This window comes from Pseudoliparis swirei, chromosome 24 (genome assembly GCF_029220125.1).
Source record: "Pseudoliparis swirei isolate HS2019 ecotype Mariana Trench chromosome 24, NWPU_hadal_v1, whole genome shotgun sequence".
Taxonomy (NCBI): domain Eukaryota; kingdom Metazoa; phylum Chordata; class Actinopteri; order Perciformes; family Liparidae; genus Pseudoliparis; species Pseudoliparis swirei.
The window spans coordinates 18373088-18386667 of NC_079411.1; the positions used below are offsets into that span (position 1 = coordinate 18373088).

General features: G+C 41.9%; 2 protein-coding genes across 5 annotated transcripts in view; one reads left to right on the top strand and one right to left on the bottom strand.

Annotated features, from left to right (window-relative positions):
* Nucleotides 1–1003: 1003 nt before the first annotated feature.
* Nucleotides 1004–7626, bottom strand: LOC130189856 (uncharacterized). 3 transcript variants are annotated; one of them, XM_056408843.1, is made up of 11 exons: nt 7526–7626; nt 6927–7072; nt 6670–6826; nt 5753–6145; nt 4833–5114; nt 4722–4745; nt 4502–4534; nt 4353–4383; nt 3201–3250; nt 3044–3078; nt 1004–1611 (listed from the first exon to the last, which is right to left on the bottom strand). In XM_056408843.1, exons 1-11 carry the CDS (start codon nt 7590–7592, stop codon nt 1513–1515), a joined length of 1317 nt encoding a protein of 438 aa, XP_056264818.1. In that variant the 5' UTR covers nt 7593–7626; the 3' UTR covers nt 1004–1512. The 3 variants fall into 3 exon arrangements, with proteins under 3 accessions (XP_056264818.1, XP_056264817.1, XP_056264816.1); XM_056408842.1 differs by having other exon boundaries at nt 4502–4603; XM_056408841.1 differs by having other exon boundaries at nt 4502–4606.
* A 2111-nt stretch (nt 7627–9737) lies between these two features.
* The window catches only part of rab11fip4b (RAB11 family interacting protein 4 (class II) b), a 56982-nt gene continuing 53139 nt past the window's right edge, over nt 9738–13580 (top strand). The window contains exon 1 of one of the 2 annotated variants that reach the window (XM_056408834.1): nt 9738–10026. In XM_056408834.1, the coding sequence (XP_056264809.1) occupies nt 9880–10026 (147 nt within the window). In that variant the 5' untranslated portion in view covers nt 9738–9879. The remainder of the gene's footprint in view (nt 10027–13580) is intronic. The other variant, XM_056408835.1, reaches the window with a different exon arrangement.

The following is a 13580-nucleotide window of genomic DNA, read 5'->3' on the forward strand; positions in this document are numbered from 1 at the left end:
GATTCATATCGACCTGGCTCGTTTGTTCCGTGTGTCGCTTACGCTGCAGCCTTGGGTGCAAATTAAGGGGCCGCTTAAATTTATCACCTCGCCGGAGCCTCTTATCAGTTATTCCTCTTATTGAAAAAATATTGAAGCTGAATATCTTCGCGGAAAAGAGGAAATTGTGACTCAAGCATGACGAGTCAAGCAGACTTTGCAATTCTTAAATCCTTGAGCCCTGTATACATTTCTTCTGAGAGAAAGCCCTGTGCCATTGCAGAGGCCAGTAAATTGTAATAAAACTCATACAGCGTTGACTTTCTGCTGCTTCCCTTCTCTGCTGCGTCCACCATAAAAGCCACGCTAACAGGTGGAGGCGTCTCCCCCTCCTGAGTCCTTTTATTTTCTTACTTTCGCACAGCATTGAAGACTCAGCAAATTCTCCGACAATCTAGAACAAAAAAATAATAATACAATGTAGATATGAGGGCTAAATGTCCTTAGGGTTCGTGCTTGTCCCATGTTAAGAAGTGAGCCACAGCACATTTTAGCCCGTATTGCTCGGCTTCATGGACGTCTGCGTCATGCTGTTCCACAGATCAACTGGCCGATTTATATCATGATAATGTACATTCACTTGAGAAATGACATTCTTTATGTTGGCCAGTGCTGTAGTTGTGTTTCTCCCATTTAAATGATGTCCAAACGCTGCCCTCTGCAGAATATTTAGCAAAACTGCAGCAGTGTTGTCTTTTCCTCACAAAGGTCCTCAGGCCTTTTAATTCCCCTCTGAAAATGCAATATAAGAAGGTACGGTAATTTGTTAGGTTTATATATGTACCTAATGTACAAACACAACATTTATGTATTCATTGATATTCTCACGTATGGTCATATTTTATTTTTATTTTTTCAATGGAAAGTACTTTCAAAATGCTTGTGGTCCAGTATGTGCAATATAGATCAACTTTATTATCTCCATTACTATGTACATGTAAAATAAAAAGTCCAATGCTCCATATCAATTAGAATGTGGACATACTTTAATTTTACATAATGATAACAAAAGAAACTGTTGTAATCTTCGTCGAACCAGGAAGAATATACAGATTGATACAATCCACTCGGTAGCTGTTGGTTTAAGGACGTCTGGTCTGCCTCATATGAAGATTCTATAATACAAAAGGAAGCTCCAGAGCAGCTGCTGAAAGGAGCTCGCCGTGAAATAGTTTTAGCCATCAGCTTTTTCTCAGGTAAAGAATACACTTTGAAGGTAAATTATTCACAAAACAGATACACACTTAATAATAATAACAATAAAGATCTATATTTATATCCACCGGCTCAGTAACATGAAAGATCAAACAAACATCATATCCTGTCAAATTGTACAATGTTACTGCTACACATGAAAGAGGAAGTGAGGAAATAGCCCTTCCTGTCCTGCTGTGTAACTCTGACTGACGCTACATTGATAAACTCGACTAAAGTACAAACACACGGGGCGAGCTAAAGAAAACAAACTTGGATCTAATGGATTGGGTGGATGGGAGTCGTGAATGTGGAGTGCGAGTTCCATAGCGGCGATCTGGAGGCTGTCTCCGGAGTTATGTCCAGACTGGCCCATTCCTACACATGACACATTAACAAACACACACATACACACTTGTTAAAAAGACATTTCCTGTGGTATAGTTCATATCATACCACTGCTTTTACTTTCAAACACGTTTCTGTGTCTGGGTATCTGAAAGCAGCACATCACATTGTTTCGGGTATTTCATATAGTATGACTTTCATCGCTGGCATTACATCATAGCAAAAAATTCCCATTTTGAGACATTTCTAAACATGACGTGGTCGACATACTCTGTCTCCATCAGTGGCGGACTCAGGCTGTCTGAGGGGGCCCGCTGCATGCGGTTGGGCCGCAGGACATTTTATAGCATACAGGGAAGCCTATATGGCTATATCATAGAAGCTGTGATTATGGAATATTGCTCTTTAAGTGCAAGGAAATTCTAAATCACTGAGACAGAGACACAAATATTCAATAAAATATTCAGCTCAGCTGTTTCATGATGACAGGGTTATTCTTTCCATCAGCTGGCAATGGCAGCGTTCTGTCCTTGAAGAAGGCTGCTCAGTAACAGAGTGCAGAGACAGGAGGTGAGAGCCTGGAGGGAGTCTTTGCTCTAATGAGAGCCCTTCATCGAGCTAATTAATAAACCTGATTACAACTGACGGGAGGCGGACCCGAACACCGCGCTACCGCACTAACGAGGTATGTGTGTGTGTTGACAGTATGTTTGGTGATGGGCAGCGGTGTGCATACGTGTGAACGTGTGTGTGTATGTTTCTGTGTGTGTGTGTGTGTGAATGTTTTGTTTACAGCAAAGGGATCATGGAAGTTTACAGTTGTTTGTCAAAAGGAATCTACAGGAGAAACATACTTTCGAGGCCACAGAAATGCCAGAAATCCCCCTCCCCCCACCCCCTCCAAAAAAAGAAGAGAAAACGTTGCATGATATGCAATGTGTTTGTGTCAAAACTGAACATGCATAACAGGATGAGTCTGGACATATTATGTTTTTCTTAATGTCAACATATCCCATGAAAAGATCAAAACCATCAATGAATTATTCCTACTAACAAGTAATGTGCATCCATATACTTTCCTCCTACTCGATACTCAAAACACCAAATGTGGATTAATCGACTGCTGAAAATTTCCCCCCAAAAATGTACTATTTACTCCCATTTGAGTCGTGTTTGCCAAGAACTGCCATGTCCAGCTGTTTCAGATCCACATCTTCAGTCGGAACCTTTTGGCTTGAAGCTGCGAGCTACAAACCGAGTCAGAAAGTGATTAAGAGATCACACTTTGATGGGTTTGCTTCTCTCATGGGATTTGTTGACAATAACAAAAACTTGCCATTCTTATCCAAAGTGTTGTATAAGAAAGGGCAACAGTAAGAAGGGAACTGTTGCGTAATCATAGTTGATAAAAAAAGATTTTTTTATTTTCAAATGGAGACTCAGGTATTGATGAATAAATTACCTCTGAGGTGAAGCTTGTACGTCTGAGTGTCAGCTCTGCAAAAAAGATAATAAAAACAACAAGAACCGTTTTATCAGTTTAACTCTGTCCCAAAGAAATTGAAGGGAAGTGAATGGATAGAGAATTAACCAGTTATAAACACGATCATGAAGCTCACCAACAACATGGTCCTTAGCATGAACTTGAGTCCAGAACTGTGCATCTTGTCTGAAACAGTTCAACAAATCAACATTTTATACCACAATGCCAACTCTGGTTTATATGAAAATCAGCTTCCATAAAGGCAAGCATGTAATGTGAAAGAGATGTTCTTATTGAATTGAGAAGGATCAAAATAACCTTTCTCCACCAGCCATTGAACCTTAAACAAAATACAGATGCTCCTCAAACTATATAAAGGGTTTCAGCTCGTCCTCAAAGGAGCACCCTTTTAGTCAGTTCTACCTAGAACTCGGCGTAAAGGTACCAAGAACTATTTGTGAAAGGTTCCACCCAGAGCCCCCGAGAGGTTCTACAGAGTTCTTCTATGGTGTAGTGGTTCTACCCAGACCCCTCCCTGAGTGTTCTATCTAGAACCTTTCCACCTTCTAAGGGTTCTAATAAAACCCCACTAAGGGGGTTCTTCTGAGCTAATTCGTATTCCAAGTGTTTCATCTGCACCCTCCCAGTGGGTCACAGTGGCTTTTATTTTCCCACAGGTTTTATCTACAGCAAAACAACCCACATTCATCATGTTTTTGGGAGTGAGTTTTAACGTGAACCCTTTTACCCTTTTTTTCCGAGAGTTTTATCTAGAACCCTGAAGAGCCAGGGCACCACATCAGCCCCATGGTCTTCGGAGTGTGCTGTTCCCTTCTAACACACATGCTTTTGACAATTATTATAGAACTCTTTCTTCGAAAAAGGGTTCTTTGGTGAAAAAGGGTTATAAATGGAATCCTTAGTCCCACAAAGAACCATTGAAAAAAAACTCAAAATAGGGAAATAAGGAAATGGTTGTGGGTAGCACCGCAGCCCTTCAGTATGAACCAGTTTGGAACTCTTATTTGTAGTGTGTCAAATTTGGACAAATTCTCAACAATTTAGAACTCTACGGCTGAGTGATATTTATGCTTTAAACCTTTTATGTTGCCAAATTTAAGGAAATATTTGCAGTCAACGCCGGCCCTAAATGTTGCTCATGTCATGGCTGTCACAGTGCTGATAGATATTCACACTTGTTTATGATAACTTCAGGATGACCGTGGACAGATAAACACAGCGACCATTTACTGGCCTGTAAGGCTAATGAGGACTGAAAAGACAATACCTTTTCTTCTCCTCCTCGGCTGCTGCTTTTACTTTAAAGAAGAGTAAAAAGAGAAGAGAAGAGAGGAGGATAATAAGTTTCACAAAGGAAGACAATTATGACAGTGCAGTTGTGTCATGTGAGGAAGCATAGATTCATGTGACACATACCTTTCCTGCGTGCTACCACAACCACGAGTGCCACTGAACAGAGGAACAAAACCACAGTGGCGAAAGAGCCCAGTACGAGAGGCCAGTCCACACCGGACAAATCTGCTGACATCACACCGGCATAAGTCTGAGTCGTTTTCTTTTCTTTTACTTCCTGCCACTCACAATTCATAATAGATTCGTCTACATATGAAACAATGACAAGTTGTTGTCGTTCTACCTGTTGATGATGGAGGAGGAATTCCTGCGAACATGAGAATAGAACCAAACCGTCACATTTCAAGTTAGATTATGCTCTTTTAAAACCACACACACAACCATGAATCTGCACCTTTGGTTACAGCCAATGGGAGGCTGCGCTCAGACTTGCTCCATTTGCCTCCCAGGAGGACATCGTACTGGCACTGGTACAAAGCCAATGGGGTGTCCTGGACAGGCACTGGGATGGTGACATGATGGTTGATCATGACGGCATGTTGAGTGGAGACAGGAAGTTCATAATCAGCCAGGTAGAGGGAGAACACAGCGCCGGGGTAAGCGGGCGACCCTGTGCAGAGCAAATGCCACACGTCCGTCTGCTGCTGGAGGACCAGGGTGGGAACTGGCAACGCGTCTGAAATCAAAATCATATGAAACATTAGCCAGAATATATACTGTATATCCATATATATGCTCTTAAAACCAAGTATACACTATTTCTAGCTTCTCAAATGGTTTTATATGATAATAAAATGAATATTTTGGGGATATCGGCCGGAAAGAATCCATTCAAATATGTGAAGTAACTTTAAAAACATAACAATTTATGGATTCATTGATGAAAAATACATAATGAAACATTATTATTAGCAGGAGCCCTTCTTACAACATGTTCCAAATTGTTTGAACACTGTAATACTTCATCCCAATAGTACAGTAATTCATTCAAATTATATTTTCAGAATGCATCACAGTGGTAGTTACACAGTTATTCCTAAATGTCAAAATACGTTAAAAGGTGTGTCAGATGTAAAAAATAAATACATTTAAAAAATTGCCAGAACAGTATAATCACTGAAATATTTCGGAGAAATATGAAGAAGAACTAATTTGATTGAGCAAATGGAATTAAAAGAAAACCCCATTTAATGTAAAGCAGGTTTATACACATTAGTTTTAAGTAAAGAAGGAAGTCAATGTCGCAATAATATAAGCAACTGGGATGCTGAGTTTAGGCCCCTGAGAGCAAACAGTCATGTGGCGCATCCTTACCTGTAATAGTGATTTGAACCACGTTGCTGACAGTTGAATTAACCAACGCCTTTCTTTTGGTGATCTGGTAAATACACGTGTACTCTCCCTCCTCTCCTCCCCTCACCGGCCCAACACTGAAGACTCCCGGCTGGGGTTCAGGGTTTGAGAGGCGACTGGCCCGAGGCTGGTGGGTGACAGACGCCGACCCCGTTGGCTCAGCGGCCCTCAGCAGAAGGAAGGTCACCGGTTTGTTGCGATTGCTCTGCTGGGACTGAGACTGGGACGGTAGAGGGGCGGAGCATCTGAAGGACAGCATGTCCCCGCGTTTGACCACACCAGTGGAGGGATTCACAGACAAGACGGGAGGAGGGACCGAGGGGACCGAGGGGACCGAGCGAGTGGGGGCCGCATCTGGGAAAAGTACAGAAAGGGAAAGGAAAATGAATCAATTATCTCCACATTGGTGTGGCCCCAATTACTTTGGCACAGCAGTCACGCAGAGCACGTAAAACACAAGGCGAACAACCTCGGTTTGCCACGGTTGACAGCCACACTTTCCTCTGTAACCGTCGGCCTGGAAGCCAGCACACGTTGTGTTTGATGTTTGTGTGTGTGTGTGTGTGTGGTTTCTGTATGGAGTGCAGGATGTAACAACCACTGCACACACCCACAGAGCGGAGGACAATAAGAGACCACAGAGAGCACCTGCATGCAGCAGTGTGTTGGGGGGGAGCGCAGCGGAAGGGAGTGTTTATTATGTTATACCACATGTCGAATCACTTGTGGGTGTTGTTTCACTTTAAATCCGCTACTACGTCTGCCTCCATCAAGAGACTACAGGGTCAATATGATTTTAAATCTGTCACAGGCCAGATTTCCTTGAAGCTTTGCATTTGAAATACAGACAAATGAAAGAAAGAAAGAAAGAGACGTACCTGTTGGGGGATCGAGCTGCAGATACTGACTGAACGGACTGAAAGGATGGCCCTGGTCCTTGTACAGACAGCAGAAGAGTTGGACTGGATCATCCTCATTTACCGTCACAATGAACTGGACCTCCTCAGCGCCGGACTGCAGCTCCCGAGAGTCCATCTCGATGAAGGGATGGACAGAGAAGAGTAAAACCACAGGAGCCCAGCACACAGGACACAAAACAGAAATACATTTGCACATCCTCAAAAAACATGTATACCTGATCTGTGTACCGGAACAACATGAACGTATCCCCTCGGTGGCCCTCTGGAGTCCGGCAAGCCAGAACCACGGAGCCCTTTGACCTAGAATAGATGTAAAGTGTCGGCGCCGGCAGAGGAGAGGAGGTGGAGGCCGATAGCCGTCCTAGACAGGAGCGAGAAAGAGAGAGGAAGGTTTCACATGCAGCCAGAATCAGTTGAGTTTTGCACATTTTCAGCTGGCGCAACAGTGAAGCAGCAGCTGTGAATGCTCCAAGTGGTGGCGCTGACTTTGCACCGAACCGGTGATTGCTGCTGATGACATCATAACAATGGAACATGTCATTCAAAAATAGAGATATGGCCGGTAACTTCAAAATGTAGTAAAATCTTGTGTTGAGGATTATATATATATATAGATATATATATATCTATATATATAGATATATGTATATATTTCTACACAAACACAAATACAACAACAATATAAATATTACAATACAATACAATAGGAGGACACAGGTCCAATCACTGCAGCTAAAAAGTCACTCGTGGTTAAAAAACATACAAACACTTGTTCCATTGCTGTATTTAGAAACAACTACGGTGCAACACTTACCCCAAAGTTGTAGAGAAGTGAATAACAGATATATCCAAAGGGATTGTCCACTACGAATAACCTGCATCTTTAACACAAGAGGAAAACTGAATCGTGTAAGAAAGTACAAACAAGCATGCCTCTCTCTCTCTCTCTCTCTCTCTCTCTCTCTCTCTCTCTCTCTCTCTCTCTCTCTCTCTAACTCTCTCTTCTCTGTTTTCTTAATATATATCACATCCTCTTGAAGACAGAACGATTGGGTGGAAGTTGAACCAGTAAACACACTTCCTTTTTTGGATTCCACTGGTCGGATGCGAGATGATAATAAATATCAGGCTCAGTAACCCACGTGTGAAAATATGTGTGAGTCAGAATTCTCCCGCATGTCATCCGGTGTCACCAGGAAGTGATATGTGTGTTTGATAATAATAGAGCAGTGGAATGTAACAAAGTACTTTTATTCAAGCGCCACTTGAAAGGCGCAGCTAGTCGGATTTGGGCGTCATCTTGTGGCGACGTTGCAGATTGCAACCACCTGAAACTTCTCCCGTGTGCCTGGCGGGTAGCAGAACGACACAGTGGTCTACGTAAAAATATATTAAGAACATTATGTGAAAATAAATGTTCAGTTGTTTTTTAATCAAGCAGAGAGAGAGAGACGTCCAATATAGCTTCAAGAAGAGTATTAAAGTATGAGTATTGATTATGTCATTGCTTTTTGTTTCTTCGCTGTTCAAATCAAATGTTTTGTTGTCATCATGTTGTTGTTTTGTTACTCTTGGAAATAAAAGAGTACAACATGTTCGGCCTCTTCTTATGAAAAGAGAAGTACACTTTGTGTGGGAAAAGTCTGAGGCAGCCAAGCCTGCTAGATGAGGAAGAAATGAAGAAAAAAGAGAGACATTGGACGACAGAGACTACGCTCACTGATAGAGGGAACAAGATGTTTATGAACCGTATCAACAACTCCAAACTTGAATGTCTGCTATGAAGCAGAGTTTGGTTTAGAGGAGCGTTAAAGTGCACATTACAACATTACTCTGGCAACGTTTCACTGGCAAGTCATATTTTAAGATCAATTCATCAGAAAGGGGATTGCTTCTATTATTTTATTGAGAGTGAGGCCAGTAGATCTAACCATGCAGATCCTCAACGGTGCACTTTTTCTTTAAGAGCCTCTTCTTATAAAGAGTGATCAGGTGCAGCAACATTTAAAAACCTTTTTAACACATCTGCATATTAGAGTTCATGCTCAGTAATAAACTAGGATCAACAAAATAACACATGTATTACTGTTATAGAATCTCCTCTATGGATTCATGTTCTACAATACTCACACTTATGTGCAGGGAAGTGGGGCATTTTTGAGGAACATGATTAGTAATGTTATCTTGTTAAAGAGGTGTTCTTTAAAATGTCCACCGCTGCATAATTTTCTAAATAAAACACAAGTCATGGCATCTGGGCGATACATGTATTGACTGTGGTGGACGTTCGGTTGGACTTTTCCTCTGGTGCCACCATCAGGTTTAGATGTGTGGTTTTGCAAGAAATGTCTTGAGTTGTAAGAATCTTTACAGCAAGTCCTAAAAGATCTGCATTTTCGCACTTAACGGTTGGCTGTCAAAAATACATCATCCATGCAGCGTTTTATCGCCATTAAATCTGGGCCACACATTAATGTCCCCCCAAGGATTAATTGGATTGGTCCCCTAACTTTTTCTCTATAGCGCCACCAACCGGTCAATAATAGTTTGATTCATGCAAACTTGACAAAATAAATGTAAATTCCCATCAGAACCACTACTTTGTGATTTTCGTACTAAGCGAGCTAACAGAGCTGTCCACGCGGGTTATGTATCGGCCTGTGGGCGAAGTCTCTCTCAGGGCCATTGTTTACACTTCACACAAAAAGTCTCTAAACTGACAAAGAATATGATTTGCTAAGAAGATTAGCTGCTAAAACACTGAACACGTGACTACAGGGAGCGAGGGGCGACTGAACTTCTTTACATTACTTTAATGGATAACACTGTCGTGCTTCTTTTCGCTTCCGGGTTGGGAGGGGACTGTCAGCGTCACACGCGCTCCTCCGTTTCGCGCGCAGCAGCAGGAGCGCTACAGCATGCACGAGCTCCTGAGAGTCACACGCGCGCGCAGTCCCAGCTTGTTTCCCGACAAACAAACATGACGTTTTTGTGGGTCACGTCGGGTTAAGAGCACCCAGAAAAAAACAAGAAGAAGAAGAAGAAGAAGAAGAAGAAGAAGAAGAAGAAGAAGAAGAAGAAGAAGAAGAAGAAGAAGAAGAAGAAGAAGAAGAAGAAATAAAGCAGAATAAGAACAGGAACAAGAAATAATAAAACATTGTTTAAGAGATGGAGGGAGACTTCCCTCCTGAGCGTCTGCTGACCTCGGTGAGGAGGCTCAAAGAGGTGTTCGACGCCTGTGACTCGGACTCGGTCGGGTTTATCCGCCCTGAACACTTCGAGCAGTTGGGTTCTCAGTTCGGACACGCAGACCAGGTGAGAAGTGTCTCCAACTTTCACCTAATTGTTTTTGTTTGTTTGTGTTGGCTGTCTTTTTTCCTCCGCCATAAAAGTGCAACTAAATTACATTCAGAAGCTATTTTCTGAAACGTCTCTAACGTGCCTCATGAAAAGTTATAATTACGTGTTTCTTGACGCACCTGGGCTGAGTTGTACTCGAGTGTGAAAGTAACTGTAATCATCACTAATACACCCTGACCAGTGCAAAGCATTTGGGGTTGACAAAAAGATGTAATACACAGTGCTGTGCCATCAGTTTATACAATTCAGTTTATAAACTTACACTTATAGTTTAGTGAACATTTTATTTAATAACTTTTTTCAAAGGACTTTTTAATGGATGTTTAATTTACAATGTTAAAACAAGATACCCCCAGGAGAACCACTGCCATAGACTATACAGGCAAAGTCCTGCATGACTTCCTTGATGTACTGAATGAGACTTTCTTGACAAACTAAATGAGACTTTTTGACGTACTAAATTGTCTTTGAAATTGGAAAACGAGGAGACGAGCAGCTGAATTATGGATGTGTTGTAATTTGTTGATGATTTTGGTGGATGTGCTGTACAGGATGCAGTTGCAGTAGTCCAGTCGAGAGGTGAGGACGGCGTGGATGAGTGTTTCTGCGGCTGAAGAGGAGAGGGAGGAGGGGGAGGAGCGTTGACGGGCAATGTTTTGAAGATGAAAGAAGACGTTTTTTGCGATGTGCTTGACGTGGCGTTAAAAGGATAAAAGATGACACCACAAGGTAACAGATGTGTGTGGAAGCAGGAACAGGGTTAGAGGGAGAAGTTGTTTTGCAATTTGTTTCTTGATTTGGGGCCAAAAATGAGGATTTCAGATCTGTTGAGTTTGAGGAAATTGGCTTGCATCTGCATTGAGACTTTGAGTTCCAATTGACGTTGTTGACGTCCTACATGACTTTCTTGACATACTAATTGAGACGTTCTTCACGTCCTAAATTAGACTTTCTTGAGACACTAATTGAGACTTTCTTCACGTGCAAAATTGTCTTTGAAATTGGAAAACATCAAATGTATAATTCCATTCAAACAGGATCAACTAATCATGTGTCTCTCTTTTGACAACCTATCGATTTTTTTCCATGGCGGTCCACTCTAAATTAAGATCTGCCCTCAGCCCAGGATAGAGTAGCTGCCCCGAGGGCGTCTCAACTAAATTCAAAATTTAAACAAAACAAGATAGTTTATTGGATTGAATCCTGGGGCAAAAACAATTGAGGATATTTCCCCTTTGAACCGAGTTCATTTTAAAAGAAACTTGGTAACTTATGTGACTTGAAGAGCTCAGTTATAAAGTCTATATTTGAGATGTTTTTATCGGTGCGTGTGTCACAGTGGATATCCCCCGTGTCCCACTGCATGTCGGGGTAATTGAACACTGCGGTTGATTGGTTCCCCAGTGTTGTGTTGCTCATCGGCAGGAACATGCAGGAGACGCTGATTAGCTCCCGGGGGGAAAGCCTTCCACTGACCTGGGAGACGGATCCACAGGATAAAGTAGATGCAATTTTTAACGACACAGTCCCAGATCCTGCACAATATAGTGTGAAACTTGTTGCACGTCTTGGCGCCGTGCATTGTGTCAACTTTTATGATGCATGATATAAGCAGGATAATCCAGTCATTGTGATCCTACTGTCTCCCTCTTTTGTTGAAAATTATTCCGAATTAACACAGAAAACATGTGATCATGTGACCCAAAGTGTATTCACAGTACACGCACAAATATACACATGCACATTACATGTACTCTGCTTGGTTTCTACTTTCTAATATATTCAGAGTGCACGTGCACCAGACTTATGCATGCGATGTCGTCTCATCTCATTGTCCTTCATGGGCGATTCCCACCTGACCGCTATTGAACACAGTGGGAGACCCTCTCCCCCGCTGTACATGCAACTGCTCACATCTCCTCTGACCTCTTTTCTTTACCCTTCACTAAAAATAGATAGATTTCCTTGCTTGTCCTCTAATGACCTCAATTTGAAACGGCTCTAATCAGCAGCATCCGCAGCTCGATAAGTGGGGCAAAGAACCAGTTGAGTGCGAGTGTCATATTTTAGAACAAAAGGCAATGCTCATTAATATAAAAAATAATTCCTGAAAGCATGTTTTTAAAAGTATAGCTAGGTTAGAGTTCACATCCCGTCGTCAAAGCCCAGCGTGACCTCCCATAGTCCATAACCTAATTATGACATCTAAAAGCATACTATTCTGACATTTTGGTCCGACTTGGATGTATAATGCAGCATCACGCGTTGGCGGAGGCATACACGTGGTGGCTGGGATTCTAGTTTTTAACCTGGAAAAACCCCGAGGCCATTTCTGTCTCAGTCACAAACCGTTGCTAAATTGAGTGTTGTTCACTTTGAAATGTCTGTGGGTAGCTTGCAAAGAGAATAATGCATTATTCAGGCGTGGTGCAGAGCGCTGAAGGGCAGCAGCAGCGATGTGGATGTGGGAGGATCGTGAGTCAGGGTGTATGGGCATGCTTTAATTGTTAAAATGTGTGATAATGCACATGAGGTGTGTTAGATTATCTTTAGTAAACCATCTCAATGTCCTCACTCTGGGTTAAGATCACAAGTTATTTACATAGAATCCTTTTTCTTGAGGGCAGTAAATGAGTGAGAGCCTAAGGAGGGAAATTTCTTATTGTTTGTTGGGTTGTTTACAAGTCTGTTTATCCATCGGTCAACATGTAGAGTACAGCTACTGGACAAATGTCCACATACTTATTGTCATTATTATGGTTCCCTGGGAAATATCATAATTCTGGTGACATCTTTCACATTTATGTAGCGTTGTGATGTGTGAGGGAGCATCCTGGCAGGCTTGAGAAGCACAGGTGGGTTTACAAATAAATACTATTAACAACAAAAAGATGATTAGGGGTTCCCAATTAGCAAGAAAGTTCTAGACCTGCGAAATAAGTCGACTAAATATTACTTTGCTCAAGCTAAAAGATAAACTGAACAGACTTAACGGGCTAAGAAATACAATATCTGACCTCACAAACTACAGACAATAGGGTTACATTCTGTACATCATTAATGATCAGATCTTTTTAAGCAAATGGGTAACAAAGACAAATAAACTGCAAATACAACAAAGCAGGACAATAAGTTTATGAACATAAATATTTAAGTAAGCAAAACAAATATCTCAAGACTTCTGTCATGTGTTGCCGTAGAGAGAGAGGACCCACATGCCAACATAACTTCCAAACCAATATTTAATTCTGAATTACAACTATACAGTTAACACAGGACGACAAACGGTACAAAGCCACACTGGGGAATGATACGAACAGGGTTTAAATACACAGGCAGGTGGAGGTGATTGGACAACGGGGAACGAGACACAGGTGGACACAATGAGGGCGGGGCCAGCAATCACACAGAAGGAAACAATCAGAACCAGGGCAGACAACCACAGGGAGACGGATGACACAAGGACTTCAAAACAAGACACAAAACAAGACAGAAACTCTGAGTCATGA